General features: G+C 43.6%; 1 protein-coding gene across 5 annotated transcripts in view; it reads right to left on the bottom strand.

The window, feature by feature from the left end:
* The window catches only part of LOC119393729 (protein timeless homolog), a 528,180-nt gene that overhangs the window by 496,651 nt on the left and 7,537 nt on the right, over positions 1-23,992 (bottom strand). For all 5 annotated transcript variants that reach the window (XM_049416331.1, XM_049416330.1, XM_049416329.1 and 2 more), the window contains exons 5-11: positions 21,157-21,271; positions 17,482-17,546; positions 14,488-14,556; positions 13,676-13,943; positions 12,275-12,492; positions 6,827-6,930; positions 3,731-3,809 (exon numbers count right to left, since the gene is read on the bottom strand). In XM_049416331.1, the coding sequence (XP_049272288.1) occupies positions 3,731-3,809; positions 6,827-6,930; positions 12,275-12,492; positions 13,676-13,943; positions 14,488-14,556; positions 17,482-17,546; positions 21,157-21,271 (918 nt within the window). The remainder of the gene's footprint in view (positions 1-3,730; positions 3,810-6,826; positions 6,931-12,274; positions 12,493-13,675; positions 13,944-14,487; positions 14,557-17,481; positions 17,547-21,156; positions 21,272-23,992) is intronic.

The raw sequence follows: 23,992 nt of genomic DNA, 5'->3' as shown, positions 1-23,992 counted from the left end.
ATCATGCACAAACTAAAGGTGATGTTATTTTCCAATCAACAATACATAGTTATGCCTAAAAATGAAGCATGAAAATACAACAGGACACAAAAGACAACTAGACAGGTGCTCATCTGTCCTGTCTTGTTCTTGTGTTCAGTTTTCAGTCATAAACACACAATAACTAGCCCAGCGATCTTTTTCCTAACACAGTCTTAACTAGAGAAAAGTGCTAGCGTCCAAAGCTAATTGCAAGAATTTGCTGCAACCTTAACCAGGTCGGTCATGCATGCCAGGTATGTAACGGTGTTTCATAAATAGATCCGATAAGGTAGCCATAAACCTCATAAAAAAAATTTTGCTGTAACTTGTGTGACATTTAAAGGGACTGACAACTGATTTTTCTCGACCTAGTTTTTTTATGGTGCAACGAAAAGCTCCTCCTCAGTAGTGGTTAAACTTGAAGCGATTGATTCCAAAAGTGTGTGGATATTTTGTCAGAAGAACTTTTGATCTGAGAAGCCACTAAAAAAAGTATGAGTGCCTCCTCCAGCAACACCGAGAAGTGATAGTGTTGCCGATTTCCCTCCTCGCAAACTATTCATTACACTCAACGCCTTACTTCCAGAGGAGTGAATGCAACTGTAGTTAGCTATACCTTCATTCTGCTTCTCAACCGCTTTTTTAATATAAAAAGCCAGTAGAATAAGTTTTCCGAACGCTATAGTCGTCACGTGAAACCCGTTTACCGTCTCGTGGGCCAGGGGCTCGTGGTACTTTTCCAACTTGTCTACAGGTGCCGCTGGTCCCTCAGCTAACTTTCATGCTACCCGTGGCCTCCGCAATTAGCTCCGGCAATGAAACGCGGAGGTCATGTGTTGCCGTTCATGAGCATCAGGTCACATGTTAAGCGAAGGCGGCGCCACTGTTCTGCTCACTACTACAAACAAACGTGTATCGGCACATTTTAGGTTGAAAAGATTATAATAAAAAAAGTGTACTGTATTTCAACACTGATATAAAAGACCAGTGAAAGGTCACATGATCGCCAGCATATGCATCCTTGCTTTTTTGTCCCCATGTGTAGGGTAGCAAACTGGACACATAATCTAGTTAACCTCCCTACGTTTCTTGCATTCCTACTCTCTCTCTCTCACTTGTCACGTGAGGCGCCAAAAGTGACTTTAGTGAAGAAATAAAAATATAAATACACATATAATGATGAAAACAGAGGTCGTTTTAGCCAATACAGTCAAATCCCGCTACAACGAAATTGACGGGACGGGCGAAAAAGTTCACTGTTGCGGAATTTCGTTGCAGCGAAATTTCATCTATAGACCACAAAAGTTAGGAAGATCTGATTATCATGTCTTGTCCTTTGGTCCCGGCAAGCGCATGCATTGTCCTTTGCATTTAACTCTTGCTAACTCGGACGTATACGTGGCCGCACACCGAGTGAATGTATTTTCTCGCATATAACATGCACAAACTATACAGAAAATTTAGCGCCAAACTCTGGGTGCGGAATATACGCGAATTTCGGTGCGCAAGTTGGCTTCACGGTAATGCAAGGATGGCAGCTTTGCATCAATACGTGAGTTATGCACGTGGGTTATACACGAGCAGATAATATATGCAGGCTACCCTCGAAGCGTGCCAAGCGCGTAGCGCAGCGAAGGAGCGTGCTAAAGCTCACTAGAGGCTACCGTATTTACTCGAATCTAATGCGCACCTTTTTTCCGGTAAAACGAGTCCAAAAATCGCATGCGCGTTAGAATCGAGTACCGAAAAAAAAAAGAAACTCGGTTATCATATTGCCATCGTCATTTCAAAATGGCCGCCTCCTATGCGCGCCATTTCTCGTATGCTGAGGAGATTGTCATCCCGTTCTGCGTTCGCATCGACGGCATGGAAGTGCCGATTCCAAATACTCGACAAGTGCACCACGATGCCGAATTTAAAAGAATAGTAATTACATGTGCAGAGACGGACAGAAATCGGGCCGCATCGCGGTCGTTCGGAGTTCCCGAAACGTGCGTGCAAGACTGGCGCAAACAGAAGCAGAAGACTTTTCAGCAAAGCTTCACGAAAAGGTTTCAGTGGACCAAAGCAGGGCCGGTTTCCCGAAATCGAAGAGCGGTGACAGCGACAAGGAGTTGTCCGACAGCGACGAGGACTGATCCATTACGCGACTCGTATCGCCGCCGTAGTGGTTGTGACAGTTTTAGCAGCAAGGCCCGCTTTTTGACTTTGTGTTTTACTTTTTTGAAACTTTAGTTCTTTAAGACCCAAATACTTGTTCCTCTGAATGTGCGAAGTTTGACTCCTACGGACTTTTTTTGTTCTTTTCTCTCACGAAAAATGGGTGCACATTACAATCGATGTATGACTTTTTTTTTTTTGGTCGCGGAAAACGGGTGCGCGTTACAATCGAGGGCGCAGTAGAATCGAGTAAATACGTAACTGAAAACGAAGTGCCAAAGCTCCGCACTACCACAGTCGTAAGCAAGAGAAAGGAAAGCCAAAACGCTTCGTGCCGTTTTACGATTTTATTGCCTTTAATCTTTCTTCCGGTGTGTTAGCTGCGTATTCAGCGTATTCGCTATGGATGATCGGGATGATAGCGACAGCGGTTTTCTGCGCAACGGTTGCGGCAGACAATAGTTCCGTTTCCAATCTGTGCGCGCTGGCCGTGTGTGTGCCTGAGCATGCCTTCAGAACTGCATCGTTGCTATCTGTGATCGCATTTACTGCGGTTTTGACCGCAGCATTGCTTTGAGTCAGTGCGCGTATGTAGGATGCGCGCGTTCTTTCGTGGTCGTTAATGATCGCGTCGAGACGACTGCATTTGTGTTCGCAGCGGTTGCGGCAGAATGTAGTTGCGCTTGGACTGGGTGCGCACTGGCTGCGCGTGTGCCTTCAAAATGCCGTGGATGTCATTCACGATCGCAGGGCTCGTGACGACGAGCAGTAGTTTTGTTCTGAGTGCTACGTCAAAAACATGGCGGGAGTTCTTGAAAAACGATTCTTCCGCAGCCCGAACGCGCATCAAACCCACCGGCAGCATCATGGCAGATGGACGATCTATCGACAAGCATCTCAATGGCGAATAATTTACCGGGATGTGCGTGTGGGGGCAGAAAGCATGCCTCCGATGAAGACACGGATCCTGTGATGCAGCCGCACGGCTCTGGCAACGAGAAATGGTGAAGTTTCTAGCGGAATTTCGCAGCAATCCTCGGCAAGCTCCTTTTCTTTATGTTCTGGCACTCGTGAAAACTTCGTTTAAGCGGAAATACCCAGAAAAAGTATTCGTTGTGACGAGACATTTTTCGCATTGTTTTCTATGGGCAGGGGACGGGGAACCGAAAATTATTCATTGTGGCGGAAATTTCGTTGTAGCGGTATTCGTTATAGCGGGATTCGACTGCACGATATACAATCTTTCCATTAGAGGGGTTATCTAAATTTGAGTTCTGAGTGGTTGTCTGTCCCTTTAATTGCATGTCAGTAAAAACATTAATCAAAATGAAGATAACATTATTGATTCTGTTTCTCATATGGCACTAATGTAACTGCAGTGAAGCATAAACACATGATGTCATTTTTATGCACCTCTAGAAAGGCTTAAAAAGGACATAAATCGTAGCTTAAGTAGGACACAGAAGGATATAAATTCCTTTCCATGCCAAACAATAACTCTGACTGCAATATTTTAGTATCACCTCAAAGACTGATTAGACACACTTACATAGGTTGCACGCATTCATTGAAGTTCAACAGAAGGTGCAGAACGATTTCTCTGTACTCGGGAAGGTAGAAGATTGTTCCTAAAAAAATAAGATGTGCAATTAGTATTTATTTTATTTGAAAATAAAATTGTGTCAAGGAGAAAAATAAACCAAACACTAAGATCGCTACACCATCTTAGCCTTCCTGATCGCCCTTGAAGAAGTTATCAAAACAGTGATAATAGACGACGCCGATGCAAATGTTGACAAAAGAGAAGTTTTTCAACTAGGCTTCTCTTTTCTTTGTGCAGTGTCTTCTGCCATCGTTTTACAACATTCAAATTTAACCAGAACTAGCTAGTTCAACTGTAAAAGGAAGTTATGTGGAGATAATGAACACCAGTTAATGCTACTGATCGTATGATTAATGCCGTATTCCCTGATTTAGACCAAGAGCCAGGAGAAGGCGAAAAAGTACCATAAATTAGTAGTCCTGAGCCATCGGGCATTTTATATATGGCCTTAAGGGCCCCTAAACCAACCCCGATAATTTATTAACACTTCAAGTAAACGTGAACATCGAGTTCAGAATGTCGTCACAATGAACAATGCCAAATGTAGCAGCACTGGGTGCCGCAGGCATGCCACAAATTCCAAGAAACAATTCCTTCTTCTCTTGGGACCTTTCACTAATCCCCAGTGTTAGCCGCGACGTCAACATTCGCATCTGGTCATGTCATCCACAAAAAGAGCCTGCTTGTCTGATCGAAGATACAAGCGCTCGCCATTCTTCCTCCTCACCATGCGAGGAGGTGCACTCGGCCAGGAGGAGAGATGAGCCGATGAACGGAGCTTAGCAAGGGAAAGGGCAAAGCGAGCGACAGCCATTTTTGGATCACCAAATGCATGCAGTTCCGCTATTACGGTACCGTTTCGAAAAATTCTTGCGGCTGCTTGTTGTTGAAGACTCATGCACAACAGCAACACCACAACTGAATTTCGACCTCTGCTCGGTTTAGGGGCCCTTTCAACCTTAGACAGTCTTTATGCACTTCATCCCACAAGCTGAGAAACAGTATCCCTACAGCCACAACAACACTGCGGTTGTTCTCTTGAGCAATTTCTCAACGCAAAACTGCTACACAACAAAAGTAAAAAGACAAGTTATAAATTAAGCATTTGTCTGTTCTTATGGTTCCACTTCAGCATCATTACAGTTAATTTACTTGGTAGCAGAATAGCAAAAAAAAAAATTTCAATGTCTGACTGATTTCATACACCATGTTCCTATGCCTACTTTCCCAAAAGTGCAAAATTAAAACAAAGTCAGCATGCAATATGAAAGAAAGGTTGTCCAAAATTTTCATGAGGTGAGAAGGTACCAGACAGTGGGTGAAGCTTAAAGGGGTCATGAACCACTTTTCCAAGTAATGATCTAATGACCTTAGTATCGGAGTTTACTGCCTCCCAAATCGGTTGCCGCAAAAATTTCTCGAATCCATCAAGAATCAGTGGAGTTACGGGGGTTTGGTGCACACTCTCAGCGCTTTCTCTCTTTTCTCGTGCCGACGAGCGCACTAGAAGCTAGACAGGGAGGGATGGCACGGGGGTAAGAAGTTACGTCAGCGCGCGTCATGAAAACGATCGCTCTCCCGCTGTGATTCGCAGGCATGAGTGCGGCTACCGTGTAAAGTTAGCAGACTGAGGAGTGGGGCGCGGGCAAGTGGCAGCACCCCGTGGCAAGAAGCGCATCTCATCCGGCTATCGGCCAATAAGCATGCTATGTCTCCGCGACGTCAACGTGCAGACGGCCCGCCCACCGACGAGAGTGAGAACCGGCCTCTGTTTGAAAAAAGGGCGCCTGAGGAAACAGCAACTTCGCGCTCCGCTTGTGGCCTTTACGCGGCACGCACGACTGTAATGTATTTTGCAGAGCAGTTCATAGCCGTGTCAGCTTTCCGCAGCTTGTGTTTTTTCAAGAAGCCCAAGGGGTGCTTCATGACCCCTTTAAAGACAACAGTGCATCTAACTATTTCAGATGAAACTAAAGACATCCTGCAAAGAAGTTCAACATTTCTTAGTTCCAAATAGGTTCTCGAAGTAGAGCGAGGTGTGCGTTAAAGAAGACAGGAAACAAAAATGCACAACAGCATGTGAACACACAGTACAGTCAAAGTGCCAGTTACAACACCTTATCAGACATTTGTGCATCTCTGAGTATGTTTTGTAATGAAGCAACGTAACCTCATCAAAACATTGCGGTCTACTTGTCTAAACCAGCTAATACAAGTGCACTGAATCAATAACTTGCACAGCTTATTTCAATTATGTTCAATGATATCTCACCCCAGTGTGTGCAAACACCGATTTAAATTTTCACCACTGCTTTTCACTACATCATGCCTTCCATGATTTGAAGCCCAGTAAAGTGCCATAACTGCTATCTTTGTTGAAAAACTCTTGAAAAAAATATGTACGTACAAGATCTAGTCAAGGCAACATACATACAGCTTACTGAAAAACCAAAAAGACGCGTACCATCAAGGAAAAAAGTAAGGACAGGACAGAAAGGACGTCACTCGCAACTAACTTTATTCCCAGAACATCAGCATCATATATAACCACAGCGACCCTGCGCGCGCACATCGCCTCACAAGCTCGTCAAAAACCCGCGATAACAAGATTAACTAATCGAAAAATGAATCGATGAAACTAAATTCACCCCCACGCAGAGCAACAGAAGTGTCACTAACACAGCATTCTTTCTTCTTTCTAATATAGTATGCTTCCATAATTTCACGCGCTAAGACATCGTTACTCTTTCCAAGAACGGAAACACTGGCAAACCCAGGCTCACACTTGCAGGAACCACAATGCACAGGCAAATGTGCTGAAAGTTTATTTTTCACCGAAAGTTCGTGCTCCCTCATCCTGTCGTTTATGCACCGGCCTGTTTGGCCGATATATGTAAATAATTCAAGGAGGATAGTTGAAACAACTGATCTGTCTAATAATAAGAAACAGGAACTAAATGAGCAAGATAACAATAAAAATTAAGTCAAGGAAATCTAGGAAGAGGCTGCCCAAACAAACGAACAAAAAATCATGACACGTGCCTTTCAGAACTTTGGCGGCTTCTTGCACAGTTTGTTCGGGGCTGCTGTCCATGGCAGCAAGGGTTTGCAGCAACTCCTGATAAGCTTTCAAGCCTACGTGGAGCCTAAAGTAGGTGTGAAAGTGAAGAACATAAGACAGGCGTAGAGCAAATGTAACAGCATACCCATAGCCGTGCACAAAGAGGGAGAGGGGGCAGAGAGGGAGGCCGCCCCCACCCCCCCTAGTCACCTAAAGGGGGGGGAGCAAAGTCTGCCCCATAGTTTGACTTAGTAGGGAGGGGGCGCGCTGCGATGAACATTCGCCCCCGCTGATGAGGCACCTTGTGCACGCCTATGAGCATACCTGCCAGCATTGAAATTTGTAAAAAATAATGTTGACACTACACCAAGAGGGGGAGGGGAGAAACTCATACATCTACACTCAAACCTCATTATAACAGTCACATCTGCCATCAAAATAACTTCGTTAAATCCGAAATATCGTTATAACCGTTTATTTGTCACACTGCAGCTATGACAAGACTATTCTTCATTTACTTCGTTATAACCAATAATTTGTTATACAGTCGAATCCCGCTACAACGAATACCGCTACAACGAAATTTCCACCACAACGAATAATTTTCGATTCCCCGTCGGCCGCCCATAGAAAACAATGCGAAAAAGGTCTCGTCACAACAAATACTTTTTCTGGGTATTTCCGCTTGAACGAAGTTTTCGCGAGTGCCACCACATAAGGAAAAGGAGCTTGCCTAGGATTGCCGCGAAATTCCGGTAGAAACTCGACCATTTCTCGTTGCCAGAGCTGTGCAGCCGTATCGCAAGACCCGTGTCATCATCGGAGACATGCTTTCTGCCACCACACGCACATCCCGGTAAATTATACGCCCTTGAGATGCTCGGCGACAGATCGTCCATCCGCCATGATGCTGCCGGCAGGTTTGATGTGCATGCGAGCCGCAGAAGAATCATTCTTCAAGAACTCCCGCCATTGTTTTGACGTAGCACGCAAAACAAAACTACTGCTTGTCGTCACAAGCCCTGCGATCGTGAATGACATTCACGGAGTCTTGAAAGCACACACGCAACCAGCGCGCACCTTGTCCAACCATAACTACATTGTGCTGCAGCCGCTGCGAACACAAACACAGTCAGGTCGACGCGATCGTGGGCTACCACGAAAGTAGGCACGCATCCAACGTACGCACACCGACTCAAAGCAATGCTGCAGTCAAAACAACGGTAGACACAATCACAGATAGCAATGATGCAGTTCTGAAGGCCCGCGAATGGCCAGAGTGCACAGATTGAAAACGGAACTACCGTTTGCCGCAACCGCTGTGCAGAAAACTGCGCATTACCGTGAAGCCAACTTGCGCACCGAAATTCGCGTATATTCCGCACCCAGAGTTTGGCGCTAAATTTTCTGTATAGTTTGTGCATGTTATATGCGAGAAAATACATTCACTCGGTGTGCGGCCACGTATACGTCCGAGTTAGCGAGAGTTAAATGCAAAGGACAATGCATGCGCTTGCCGGGACCAAAGGACGAGTCATGATCATCAGATCTTCCTAACTTTTGTGGTCTATAGATGAAATTTTGCTGCAACGAAATTTCGCGACAACGAACTTTATCGCTCATCCCGTCAATTTCATTGTAGTGGGATTTGACTGTACCCGTGTTCGTTATATCGAGGTTTGAGTGTAATTACAGGTTACTTTGAGCCTGAACTTTCCACTGGATACATGGCCACTGTAGTAATGATCACCTTTGATCACAGCACACAGGTGCCAGCACTTGAAACAAGCATCACATTGGACTTTAGAGACATCGTTGTTCCCGTGTTCACCTGCTTTTGTGCACACTTGCACAAAACAATTACCCCCCGGCATTCCTTCACCATCAAGAGGCTTAGTAAAATAGCAGCTTGGAATTTGACGTATCGGTCGCAAGGCTAAGCCTAAATGCTTGTGTAGTCCACAACCAGCATGAAGTGGTGCTTATCCCATTTTTATTACAAATCCAATGCAGTGCCACGGCCGCTGGATGAAAAAGCGCACGGGTACGGCCTGCCGCGTGCTCCGAAACTGGCGTGACGGGTCTAGTTTCCCGGACCGCCGCCGCAGCGCCACCGGGGGGGGACGGGTTTCGCGGACGCCCGCAGAATCACATGCGCGGCGCGCTTGCGGTAGTTATGCTTGAGCGCGTGCGTCTTCATGTGACGCCCGAAATCTTCTAAAATCCATCTAGCGTGTACACATCAGTTAATTACCGATATTTCTTGTACATACTTGCAGCTCTTGGGAATTTTTGGTCTTGCCTTGCCCAAGATGTAACTTCGCGCACCGATCGCTTTTTGCGGAATAAATCGCATGGGCATATTTTTCTGGTATCCTAGAAGACCACAACTAACCAAAATGGAGGCGCTGCACCTTTCCTAATGCATCGAAATTCTTTGTTTTGGCTCTGAGTATGTTGCTTCAGATTTAATAATTTCATTTGAAAAAGTGATCTCAAAAATTGCAGCGGCCACTGTTAATTTTACACAAAATAAGATAAACTTTTTCCTTCCTCCAAACATCTATATAGTACACATACCATACAGTATCGCGTGAAACTGCCATGAAATAATGCTTATCATGTGTGCGACCATCTCATAGAAGGAGATTCGAGCCAATTTGAAATTTCAGTGACTATATCTTCAATACTGACAATTGGGTGAGCTGTTACGGATTAATATGAAAACGGTCAGACGAAAAGAGTGATGAAAAAGCTGAAAACACACGAACACAACTGCTTGCATTCCTGCGCTTTTCAGTCTTTTTGTCTCTTCCCGTCACGCCGTTTTCATGGTAATTTGTAATGAATTCAATAGTGAACATAAAATCTGGACAAAATGTGAGAAGTTATTTTATTTATTATAAATTCAGGGCTCATCCCTGCTAGCTGCAAACGGCGGCTGGTTGCAAACGTTGTCGAAATCCAACGGCCGTGACACCACCTTCCCGTTTTCTCTTATCTCTCGTTTTTTTCTAGTTCCCACCTTTCAACCTTTGTCATCTGTACCGGTTGTTTCCGAACGCTGTCGCGTTGCGGTGGCGTGCGTTGCCCCGCAGTGCCATGTGGTACTGGGGTGTAATCGCGGAACGATGCTATTCCCGATTCCAATGCCACATTCTATGCTATTCTTATCATCGACCACTCGCGGCTGGCTGATCGCGTTGATAACGCGGACGGACCGTCGTTCTGACCAATGGCCAAGCGCGAAAAGCACGAAAAGCATTGGAATAAAAAATAGAATCGTTCCGCAATAGCACCCCTGATGTTGGTTGCCGTGAAAAGCACGTGTATCCCTTTCATTTAGAGAGTTGAGTTGTCTGGTCATTTGCGGAACGGGGCACAGACTCAAACTTACCTCAGCAAAACATGCGGAGACAAAAAGTGCAGAAAAGCGGCTGGTGGGCGACGACAAGATTTCATTTCAAACAAATATACGTGGTAGCCAACACACACGTCGCGAGCGACTCACAGGGACAAAGTTAAGGTGGGTCGCTTTTGACAGCTATACGGTAAACAACAAAAAAAAAGGGGGGGGGGGTAAACGCTTTTCTTATACTCGTCTCTGTTTTCTTCTTATTTTTTATTATTGTTTTGTTATGCCTCCAGCTTGTGAGCCCAATTTTTGGCTTCCCTGTCTACTTCCAGTCTGTGCAGACCTTTCGTTTTGGTCCTTTGATGTTAGCCGCTGTACAGGCACTGGCGAATCTTCGTTGCACACCAACGTGATTGTCTTCTGGCAATCTCCGTCATGTGGTTCTGTCATCTATTACTGTTTATTTTTTCTATTATATATTGTCTACAAAGGCACCCGTGCTCGATCCAACAAAGGTACGTACTTGACTGTCTTACAGCAGCCGTGGTTTTGCGTGGTTGTCACTTGACCCGGCCGTCTCGAAAAAAAAGACGGGTAAGCGACTGGCACGCATCAATACATTATATATATATATATATATATATATATATATATATATATATATATATATATATATATATATATATATATATATATATATATTATGTAGCTTGAGTTGATCCCCGCCATTTCGTGGTTTTGTTTCTTGGGTTAAAGAAAACTTCAGTTGTGGCCTATTATTGTCAGCTTCATTCTTCGAGATATTAGTCACTCCAGTGATCGGCCTTATATAAATACATAAATTTGATGACATTGCCCTGCTAAGAACTGTCAAGAAATTTGCAAGCCACTTCTAATGAATATATAATTTCGCAGCCTTTCCAACAAAGTTACGAGGAGTGCGTCGCTATATTTGTAGAATCCGCAGTATCGAGCATCCGAAGCTGAATTAGTTTTCGGCACAGTATCATATATCAGACATCATGAAAAAGATTCGACGTATGTTTTTACGTGCACTTTCTGTGTATAAAGAACATGAACGTGTATTGTCAGATGTTTCAAATGAATACCTGTCAAGAATTTGCAGCTAAGAAAACTCAAAGGTGCTGAAGAAATGTCACGGAAATCAATATGTTAAAATAACAAACGATGCATTGATTACACGTACATAAATATAACAACCACTTTTTCACACATTCAGCGCCTTATATTGTGGAATATTCAACGCATTGTGGAATATTCTTTCAGACACAAAGCAAAAAGTTAGTCCTGGAAAAAAGAATTCCAGGAGCTCGGCACGTACACGGAAACTTAAGTGGCTATTTAACCAGATTACGCGAACGGACTCAACTGAATGCATGATATGTCATGACTGCGACAGATGAGATAGAAAAAAACCGCTTAGAACAGCTGAGTGGGACCGTTGTTGTGACCACCACCAACTAATTTGCTGCGGCTGTTGCCCCAACGGAGCCGCCGGCACCCGTTTCTCCTTCCCCGCCCTGTCGCGCTGCAGCGGCCGCAACTGCAACTAGGGCCAACACGCGCTCTCCCATAGAAAGCCGCCTGACGCGGCAGGCCGTACCGTGCGCTTTTTCATCCAGCGGCCGTGGCAGTGCGGTGGTGAAAAAAATCGCACAGCTACTGCAGCCACTGCGGGTCCGTAGCTAGCACAAATTTCAAGGTGCAGATTATGACGAGTTTTAATGCTAGTGCCGTGCAGTTCTCTCACTGTTCACAGATGCAGATGCAGTGTGCGATGGCTTTATTGAAGTCAAGCTGCAATGTGAATTTCCTTCTCTAAATCAATATCACTAGTGCAGATGAAATGCCTTTTGCAGAACCCAGTTTGATAACCTCTGATGCAAATGGCATTATAAAGGTTCGCAATTAGCCTTCTGTTCTTATGAGAACTGTTTTCATTTGGTATTTACCAGAAAATGAAACATGTATTGAGCTGCCTGAAAAGTTACACACGCCGTTTTATGTGGCAAGCCTAGAAATAACGCAAAGAAACACACACGGGTCTACAGACCTTTTTGACCAGATGTGAATTTTGCGCTTGTCAGTGACCATCATTTCATAATACTGTTCAAGCTCCGTCTGCACATAGTGGAATGCCTCCTTGCATATGGTCTCACTGACGAGGCTGACATCGAAGCCGTTATGACGATTGAACTCCATGAAGAACTTCAATGCCCAGAAGTAATAGCCTTCGTCATGTGCCAGGCCTTTCTTACGTTGCAGGAAGCTCTGCAAAAACAGGCATAATTATTGGCTCCTCCCATCTCAGTCATTTCTACGAAACATATGATGTTTTGTGCACAACAAGCTGGTAAGTAGATACTGTATATTCTCGCATATAACCACACTGAAAAATGCAAAAATGTGCTTAAAAAGTGGGGGTGCTGGCTATATGCAGGGGCGGGTTATATGCAAGAAAATACGGTATGTAGCCCAAAAAATTTGTCATGAAAAACCCTGGTAAAGCTGAAACTTGCTTGCAGAAACATACTTGCTGAAACAAGAAAACTTTTGCATTATCAACACTACATTTACGTGGTGAAACTTGTAGCGCACTAAAAAGACATGGACAAAGAAAGTGACGACAGGAAGATGCACTTTGATCCCTACCGACAAGCCCATTCTTACATTCTTTCAAACTACATTTACCTAACCTAATAGAGTAGAACTTCAATACAATGAAGCTGAAAGTAAAGGCGAAATTGTTTCATTAATACCATCCCTTTGTCATAAATGCCTGTATATCCACAGGGCTAAGAATGCCCTTTCCCTCACCTAGCGGGCCACAGTCACGAAAATTAATCCCACAGGGGCCGGGAGAGTGAAGGGCAATGTGGGAGGGGGGGGGGTGAACAACATGTCCACTAACGTTGTCATGTGAAAGAAGGCCTTTACCATAACTCATCTATGGAGCATTTCTGAAAGCGATTTGACGTCAGGATTCGAGAAACATACCAATACCAATCTCAAGAATAACTAATATCTGGACACCGATTCTAAAATATAGCACTTCTGTTCCACGGTTATGTTTCAACACGCGGTAACCGCATGGGGTGCCTCACGAAATAAATGCTTGAATTTAGTGATGTTTGGGTAGTTTACCAGAACAAAACGTTACCAATCGTATTAGGCGAGAAAATAATGCGAGTGCCACTTAGCAAAGTTGAATGCTCGTGAACATACTTATCAAGAAAAATAAAACCATATGTGATGAAGACAGTCAAGTGTGGGCAGGGCCTCTAGAGAAAGGTTCACGGGCCACGTATTTGAGACCCCTGGTATAAGTGCTATCGAAAGAAAACTTCTATCGCACACAGGCTAGCACAACAGAGGCTGCAGTGCCCTCAGATTGCCGAGAAACAAGCTTGCAAATTTGACGAGTGGATCGCAAGAATGCCAAATGGGCAAATACCTTGACTGTTCGCATCATGGGATTGTAGCACCACTTGAGAAAGTCGGTGCAGAGACCTTTCAGGAACAGCCGAATGTTCAAGGTGGACCTCCTCATAACATCATCGGCAGCCAGGACAGGCCTTCTGTTTTTGGGCTTGGCCTTGAACGGCTTGGATCGATCGAAGCTCAAGTGAGAAAGCTTCGATAAAGTGTCGTGGGCAACTAAGTTGTTGTCACCAATGCCTTTCATGTTTTTCACGGTGAACGTTCCACCAAAGCGAGGGTGCCTGATAAAGAAAGAAAGAAATGTCTAGGTAAGTACATGATATTAATGATCAAGCCATGTTTCAATAAAATGGCGCCAGTTTTCACTAAGTAACAAATGCACACAAACTAATCGGCGAAAACCTGGTCAAGCCATTTGTTATGCTGCAATGCTGCATGTCATGGTTTAGAAGGGCTCCTCAGTATCACAACCATGTGCTATCACACAGTCGGGTGAGAGAGTCAGAATTTTTTTCACCGTCGTGACTTTCGTCTTGGTTCTCATAGCGAGCACTGGTGCTGAGCAGTGGTGCTGCCCCTCTTCTTCAGCTGCAAAGTTTCAATATGCTTAGTAATGAGATGCGAGGCTATTCTAGAAACCAGTGACGTTATTTTTACTGCTAAAACAGGAAACCCAACTTAACGAAATTTGGCAAATAACGATGTTTTCCACTGAAAATTTCATGTTGTCACGTCGATGTTTGAGTGCATTACCTAAATTTTTTACTGCAAAGAAAAGTGGGATGACAAATCCTGCAAAAAAGGGTAAAACAAGCCGATAAGTACCTCTTTGTCCTAGCCTGTATTTGCATTTTCTTTCTTGCGAGCTCCATTTCCCTGGCTTTAAGAAGTTCCCTGAAATGCAGCAAATCGAAAGTGTAAATGCTTGTAAAATAAATTTCCTTCAGTTGAGAAATAACTAATGCAGCACATGATTCTTAATAAGAGAAAAGAGTGCAGTTTAGCTTCTGGCAAGACCTGTGTTGTGACAAATATCGACCACATTTGGAAACCCATTTGAACCAAAACTTGCCAATGCTTAAAGCAGTACCGGCACAACATTTTTATTTATTTATTTATTTATTTATTTATTTATATATGCTGCGATCTTCTACAAGATCTTGGCAGCGTGGTACATATATAAATGCACAAAAACAGAAAAATAACAAGGGAGAACAATCAATGAGTTTGTTCGCACATGCGCTTAAAAGAACAAAACAAACAGGCAAGTGACGTTATTCCAAAATTCTGAAAATCAAACAGACAATGAGTTAGCATGAGTAAAAAAGAAAAAAAAATAAAAGAAACGCACGAAAAACATCTTAGCCAAACAAGAAAATCCTTCCTACTGAAGGTGCGATTCAAATTGCGATAGTGAATCCTGTGTCACAGTTTTATCGGGCAATTTGTTCCAATCCACTATCGTTCTAGGAAAGAAAGAACAGTTGACACGTGTCGTGAATGGTGTTACAGCTAGTACCGTATCCTGACGAATATGCCAGAAGGTGGGATGTGTCGATCTTGTACTGACCTTTCATTAGTTGAAAAAAGAATTTTAAATGACATACGCGATTTCGATGAGTAACAGCAGGTAAGCCACTTTGAGATCGAAGGTTAGTGATTGAAGTGCGGCCATACGTATTGCAGACGAATCTAACAGCTTTTTTTTGTAAGCTTTCTAGTTTTCCTATGTCCGTTTTAGAGAACGGGTCTCATATAATTATGGCATATTCTAAAGCAGGGTGGACGAGTGTTTTATATGCGAAGAAGGCGAGATAACTTGTGAGATAGACTTTTATGGACACACAATCATCATCTATAAAATATGCAAGGCCAATATGGCTTAGAATGTGTTTAAAATCAATTTTAAAGGGTATGCAGCACAACTGAGTGCAAAATGGCACACCTTGTGACATTTACGTCAACATCGACACATCCCCACCTTTTCTATAAGTCTTTATTGCCTGTCACACTCCTTATGTGTGTGCGTTTTGCTGCATTTTTGAATGTGGCTCTCACGCACACACGTTGCCGCATGCACCGCTCTTTTGTGTGGTCACATAGCCAGCTATGTTTACAATAAAACCCACTTGTTGCCACATTTCTTCATGCTCTCTGAAACTACGAATGGGCACTATGAAAATGTCTGCAAATAATTAACTGTCATACGTTCCAGCAAAAGAAGATTCCAGTTTTGGTAAGTGGGTCATTTGCTACTTATTGCAACAGAAAAAACAAGATGCAAAATATTTCTGTCAGTACTTCCTTAAAACTACTGCTTGGAAGCTGTCTTTTCAAATGAAAAGAAATAGTGAAAGCCCTCCGCAGTGGACTGAACATTCATTTTCATATCTCCAAGTGACAGATTAACATGCTCTCACAATGTCGGAGATTTTGCAGGGGCAAACATTCCTCTGCAAGTGGTATATACAAAAATTGTGTAACCAGGGGGCTTGCTAAACCAAGAAACAAATGAAAGTTTGGACTACAAACCCTAGTAATAAGTGCTGGCACATGTACCTCAAGGCACAACACCCACCATGCATCATGAAATCATTGGTTGCCTCATGAAATCATTGAAATTATTTTAAGCCAATTGCTGCTTGACGTAAGCACTTCCTTTCATTGCCATATGTGCAATAAATTACTCGAAGGCAGTTTCTCTCTAAGGTAAACAGTATTTTTCGTACACTTGAGAACAAAGAAGGGTAGAAGTACTGCCTGTACTGCAAGTAAAGCATTGAAAACACTTGGACAGAGGGTCAACAAGTGTTGGGTTCTCCTTTGCTACACTTGTTTTTCGATTCCACCCTAATCAGAACGCAACCACCATGGCCGGGTATCAAACCCACGACAAGCTAAGCAGCGAAACATCATAGCCACTGAGTCACTGCAGCATGCATTCTGCACGTGAGCAGGATAATGAGAAGTCATAACTGGAATGTGTAAGATGTTTTTTATGCAGTTCATGATGAACAAGTAGAATTTAGGGTCACTGTTACTTAGACCAGCAACTTTGTTGCAAAAGTCATCATTTTAGCAGCTCTCAAGATATTTTTTTAACTTTGCTATGATATGCTTTTATGACATTTATATGAGCCATTTGATGTGAAGGCAGGCACACAATAATGTACTACTGTAAAATTTTGAGCAAGCACCCCACCCCCCCCCCAGCCCACTTCAGCAACTCGAAATTACCAGCAAAGTGGAGGGGGGGGGTGCTTTTCCAAGACAGCTTCAAAAATCAAGATGGTAGCAGCAAAGTCTTTCTGCCAGAAAAAAAATAAAAGTGTACATGGACTTCGTCAGAAGCCTTCTGGCTCTAGTTCATGGCATGGCACATTACAATGATTTAGAAATACATAGAACACAAAGGCCACGCGTTCACAAAATGGGAAGCATGCCATGGAGGTACCTATGATGATGAGCCCATGCCAAGGCAACAGCTCTAGGCAACAGACACAGATCTTGGGAGGCCTTACTTTTGCTAACTAGTGCGTCACAGAGCCCATGCTTATTTTAATGCAAATACAGATCTCGAAGGACATGCTTTCGCTCGCGGGAACCTGAAAATAGTTGTGGGTGTAGAGTGCAAAAATAAAATTTGACAACAAATTTCAGGCATAGGCGCTTTGAGATCAGACCTGAATGCGTTGCATGATCATGGTGCGGAGCGCAAGAGGGAAGGGAGGGTGCGGGGGATTTACCAAAATTTGGAACTAGCAGTGAAATTGGAGGGGGCATTTGCTCAGAATTTCACGGTACTACATCTATTTTTACCGGACATCTTCATCTTTCTCAGCGGCAGTCCTTGGCTGTTCAGCTCTTGCCAGGACTTCTGGGGACTGAAAGAAATAAGAGCGATTCGAGTGTTACTGCTACAAAAACCAGTCTGACCAGAGAAGTTGACAAAAATGAAAGGTAACCTCTCTGAACTGGTATTACCCAAGATATGTGTAGAATTACATTCATTCAGCTTCCTTCTGCTACCTTTTGCGACTGTTTTGTGCTTGTGTTGTGGGAAGAGTCATGTTTGCCATATGTGTACGGTATCAAACACAATTTATGAGTATATATTATACTCATACAGTAGAACTTCGATTATGCATCTCCCGGTCATGTGATGACTCACATTTCACGATGAATTGACTTGGTCCCGGCAAAAGCTCCATAGAAATAACGTATTAAAAACCTCGACTGTACGACTCAATTTTACACCAGCCTCGCCTCGGACTATGCCTCCCTGGGACCATCCGAGAAAAAATAATCCCTAAGACGACACACACACACTGCGGCCAGATGAAAAAAGTCGGGAAACCGAGGAACCGAGCTCCTCCGCGCTGTCACCACAGGGCCTCTTCAATTTTTCAACTTGCAGGCTGCCATAGCTAGCCAGGGCCAGCCAGAGCACACTCGTTTTTGTTGCATTGCACTGCTCACCGTGCTGTGCACTTCTGGTGCAGTCGGTCTTTCTTTTTTTTTTGGCTGGGTGGTTCTGGAGTGACCATTGTGAGCAGATAACATAGCAGGTAATTTCGAGCTCAGTTCCTAATACGCAATAACTTTCACTAGATTTCGAGTCATTTCGTGTCACATGTTGAGCGGCAACTGTAAAGCCCGTCCATGTTAACACTGCGACAGCCACAGGAACCGGAACTAGCAGATGTCTACCTACCGCAGGGCTGGGGTGCTTTTGTGGGGCAACAATGACCATCACTGCCTATATTCTTAGTTTCTCGATTATACAATGCCCGAATTATACGATGATTTTGCGTGGTTCCCTGAAAGTCATATAATCGAAGTTCCACTGTATGCCCTCCCATGTAGTCTTGTATTTCCAACTCCACATTTTCCCCACACTCATACAGTCTTCGCCTTCATGCCTGTGTGCATCTTGAACTTTTCTGCATGTTTTTTCATATAAGTGTTTGGACACAGTATACTGAGTGCAGGTTGATTGGTGCTAATGTATGACATGTAATTCTGTGTCATTATCATGCCCCACCTGCTGGCCACAGTCAAGTGCGCAGCCAATGGCATTAAACTGCGGATTCTACCCCTGTATTGGGGAAGGAGTCAGTAGTACGTGGGATGCGGTTTGGCCTGATACTGTACTAAGCGAAGCCAGCCTTATCTCTACCATAGGCAAGCCCGGTATTGTCTCATCTCCAAGATTGGCCCACATCTTTCTAGGGCCACACAGATAGATGGATGTAATTTTAGGACCCACTCACCAAAAACAATCACAGACATCAGCCTTTTTGTTTCTTTCATCTTCTAAATGTCTAGCAAGTGAGCATCACCACAAACATCTAAGAGAGTTGCTAAATGTACAGGATTGCAGTAACTGCATCAGTCCTGCACCATAGCTGTAATGTGGGTATGTGGGTTCCATTTCCATTTGCAGCAAGTTATCCTTTTATTGACACTCAGTTCTCTTATCTTATTATTTCTAAATTTCAGCTAAATATAACAATAGGCTTTCTCTATTTTCATTGCCTTTCACTTTGCAAAACTGAGCAAGAAAATTTGACATTACAATGTACTAACAACTTTTAGGAGCATATGAGTGAATAAAAAAAGATGAGGTACTCATCATTAATGAGTGAGCTACAAGAACACGTTGCTGTAATGCCTTTTTTGGGGGGAGGAGGAGGAGGGCCATAGCTAAAAAGAAAGCTCAACAATGACTGCTTAAAGAAAAGTTCACAAGGCCTGAACTCACAAGTCTCAGCACCTTTGCACCCTTTGTTGTGCCAATTCATATTACAAGAAAGTATACAAGCATAAAAGACCTTTATACATTCTGAAATGTCATGAAAATGTGAAAAAATTTGGTGTTGGGTAATGTATAATTATACTGCTTGAGTGAATAAAAAAAGTGCTCTTGCATTCCACTTATGAATGCGGCTACCATTTATGAAAACTACCAGCCATTTTATATGCAAGCAGCATCGCTTGGCCCCAGAGCCACTTTATGACATCTTATTTCTTACAGTCACCGATCCAAGTTTCTAATCTTTTTTTATTAATATTATTTTTTTACGTTTACATCCTAGTCTTTTTGAACACTCCGTATATTTTGTTGCTGTATTGTATGCCTTTTTTGGGGTTTTTTGGTTCAGCAACAGTAATCATGGCTCGGTTTTCACAGTACAGTGGAACTTCGATTATACGTCCCCCGGTCCTGCCACCCGCGTTTCGACGAATTGGCTTGGTCCCGGCAAAACCCCCAAGAAAAAGTATTAAAAACCTCAACAACCGGCCCCGCCTCGTGACGCTTCGCTGCTTAAAGAAAAGTTCACGAGGAACCGAGGCCTGCCACCAAGGCCTCTTCAATTTTTCGACACGCGGTCGGCCAAGTAGCCAGAGCCAACTGGCCGGAGCCAGCCAGCACCTTGCACTGCACTTCCGTTGTCGCCTTTTTTTTTCTCCCTTGGGTGTTTTTGTGCGTTGTGAGCAATAACATCATATTAGCTCGCTTTCAATGCGATAACTTTCACTAATTTCGTGTCGTTATACCGGACGTGTTACGGCATTGTTGAGCACGTTTGCGACAGCCGCGGGAACCGGAACTCGCCGCTGTCTAGCTACCAGAGGGCTGGGGCGTTTTAGCCGCTCGCATTCGAAGCTGAAATGAATAGGCCACTGCCGTGCTGCCATTCAGCCATTCCTTCACGTGTTTGCCTCATCGGTTGGTTGTGTGCGCCGAGCTGCTGTGTCCACGTGCAAAATTTTCTGTTTGGACATTGTTGCGAGGGCTTTAATTCTTGTGCGAGTGCTGCGTCGCAATCGCGGAACCGAAAACCGCTACGCTCGGAGAAAACTGCTTCAGACAGATTGATATCCGTTTAAATTTAAGTAAACAAGTGCTCTTGCATTCCACTTATGTCAGAATGCGGCTACCATTTATGAAAACTGAACCAGCCATTTTATAGTGCAAGCAGCAAATCGCTATGGCCCCAGAGCCACTGTTATTACGACATCTTATTTCTTAAAGTTGCACCGATCCAACTCAAGTATCTCATCTTTTTTTATTAATATTATTTTTTTTACGTTTACAATCCTAGTCTTTTTGAATAACTACTCCGTATATTTTGCTTGCATGCATATTGTATGCAGCAGCATTTAAAAACAACTTTCAAGTGAGCATGTCTGATGTTTCTTTGTGTTCAGGGCAACAGTAATCATGGCTCGGTTTTCACAGTACTTGTGATGGAAGAGTCAGGTGTTTAGTACATGAAGCAAATGGCAACTGCTCCTCAAAGCTCGCATATGCACAAGCAAACACATATCGAAGAGAGGCTGGTGGACTGCATGTCATCAAGACAGACAGTGACACAATAGCCGCCATTGGCACTCAAGACTTTTTATCTGTAGCTGCCACATTACATTCAACTTTAACAGCATGGCTAGCAGCTTCACCACAAACCCAAGCCTTCGAAGATGGCTTACCTGTTCTCGCAGCATCAAGGACAAAATTTCCAAACAATGAAAGCAGTAGTCCGTTTCATCATCACTGCTGGTGACATAGAGTAACAAATCTTCAAGATGTGCAAGATGCATTGCCCTAGAAAGCAAATGAAACCTGGATGTTCAACCTCGATTCTGACACATCCCTATCTCTGTATAAGAGAGTTATATAAAAGAATGAGAGAAGGTGAATTGTTCAAGGGGCTCGTTTCTTTGCTAGACACAGCCTAATGAATCCAAAAGACAATTAAGCCAAGAAAAGTGTAGGGGACAATATTTGTTGTTTTTTAGCTGTAGTGCAGCAATTATGACATAAACTAAATGAATTAAAGTAGACAGAAAAACACCTTTGCGATCGTTGGGGCCCTAACCCACAACCATTGAATTACGTATTACAGTAAAAGCTCATTAATTCGACCCCCGTTAATTCAGAAAATCGGATAGCGCGGACGTGTTCTCCGGTCCCAGCAAGCATATGTATTGTTTAAAAGAATCAAACTCTAGTTAATTCGGTCATATTTGACTGGAACCCAGTCTATTTGGACGATCCTCGGAGCACACTAAGCTCGAAGCACCACAAATGTGCGATGCAAAGGAGTGAAAACGGTGTTCGCGAACACCGAAACAGCTGCAGGCATGGTCACCATCCACAGTCTTACCACAATCACACTGTTGATGACCAAGGCTTCAGCGACTGCAGCAAACTTGTCTCGTTTTCGATTTTACTCTGTGCACACGAACTGCATGGACTCTGTTTATGATCGCGTCGATAGCGACTGGGGTCAAAGCTGCGACAAGCATTACTTTAGTTTTTGCCATGCGCCTTCAGAACTGTGCAGTCGTCATCCATGATTGTGCATTAGATTAACGAGCCAGTTTATTCAGCAGGGGATGCGGTGCTCAGCGGTTTTGTATCGAGTCTGGACGTAGGACACATGCATGCCTTCATAACTGTGCGTGGACGCGATGATCGTGTCTTCGGCAACCACGGTTTCATCCACAGCGGATGCGGCACTCACTAGCTTCGTTTTGTCTTCAGGAATTGCATGCGCAATGTCGCAAAACTCAAGCATGGTTGAAGCTGTTGAAGAAGAGCTTCAGCCACAGGTTCGCATGCAGGCATAAAACTCGCTTGCTATGTTGCGATGGATGAAAGGTCAGTTGCTGGCCATTTTTCCGGTCGAAAAAATTATCGTCACATGCACAGTATTGTTGGTGGTGGACAATACGTAAAAGGGATGGGTTCCGAGCATGTTTCAGCTTAAGAGACGGGGGTCTTGAGACACGATCACACCGTGAACAAAGTCACGAATGACGAATATTGCGGATTTTACGCTGCTCTTATGCAAAATAAGAATTGAATTTACATATTCATTAAGAAAATGAAAATGCATTGATGTAATAGACACTTGTTTATTGCTTTCTTGATACTTTCGATAATTTGGTATTCGGTTAATTTGGACAATTTTTACGGTCCAGTGAAATCCAAATTAACGAGCTTTTACTGTTCACATAAGTTACATATAACATATGCAGTGATGCGACCGAGCATTTCTGCTTTGGAGCAATTTCTGGAGCCGCAAAGTTTTCATTTTGGAGCACTTTGGAGCAGTAAAAATTTCCATTTTGGAGCACTTTGGGGCAGGTAATTTTGCGTCTGGGAGCGCCCTGGAACAGCTGATTTCACATTGGAGAAACAATGCTTACATTCAGACACTAGAATAATTATTAAGGCGAAAGCTTAGATGCCTCACGAAATGGGAAAATTGACCAGTGTCGGCGCCAACACGAGTGATGCAAGAAATCATCATCACATTATGACGTTACCATATGATGTCATCCTGACGTAACATCACGTGACATCACATGATGACGCCATCACATGACTTCGTCCCTTGGTCAAACGTGGGCCGATTCCCGAAGGCAGCGCTAAAACAAGCTGAGATGCAGAAAGCTTGCAATGCCTCCGATCTTGGAGGGAGTGCAAAACCACATTAAGTGCAGAAAACTTTCCGAGAAGGGCGTGGGAAGATCAGTACATCGACTCAGAAGAAAAAGAAGAAAGTGGTGCAGATAGCTTGCAATGCCTCCAATCCTGGAGGCAGTGCAAAACCACTTTAGGAGAGGTAAGCTTTCAGTGGGTGGCAAGGCAGGATCAACACACCGACTGAGAAGTAAAAGAAGATGGCTTTCGCCTCCGAGTCGTCTTAGGTGAATGCATAATGGACCATGTGATTTTTCATGGGGCTCTTATATATAATGCAGAAATAAGGAAGTGATGCAGTTGGCTATTGTGGAAAAACCTCTTCAAGTCTTTTTTTTTACACAAGCAAATAAACAGAATATTGGACAGTGAAGTTGCACATTATGAAATAACACTAAATACAACTATGTGGTCATTAAAGTACAGGGCTACTGACAGAAACCTATAATCTTGATGTTAATGAAATATAGCACCTTAAATCAAGAGAAGCGACAGACAAAAGCCGTGGCGTACAACAGTGCCTCAATGCATGGGCGTCGGCAGTACTTTTCCATAGGGGGGGGGTAGGTGGGGAGAGACCGTCTTGCATTGCGGCTGGGGGTTAGAGGCACTGGTGGTGCTTTAGAGGGACACTAAAGGCAAATGTCAAGTCGACGTTTATTGTTGAAATAGCGTTCCAGAAACCTTGCACATATTTTCGCCTCTATGATGTTTCACTTATTGCTCTTTGTTACCATGTCACTGAAAGTGCCAGCCGTACACTTGCTGATGAGTCTCTCAGCTCTTTTCTTTTTTTCAACTTTGAGTCAACGCTCTTCCCATACAAATACCGGG

This window comes from Rhipicephalus sanguineus, chromosome 5 (assembly GCF_013339695.2).
Source record: "Rhipicephalus sanguineus isolate Rsan-2018 chromosome 5, BIME_Rsan_1.4, whole genome shotgun sequence".
NCBI lineage: Eukaryota > Metazoa > Arthropoda > Arachnida > Ixodida > Ixodidae > Rhipicephalus > Rhipicephalus sanguineus.
The sequence above is the reverse complement of the archived record's forward strand: the minus strand, read 5'-3'. Positions and strand labels throughout refer to the sequence as shown.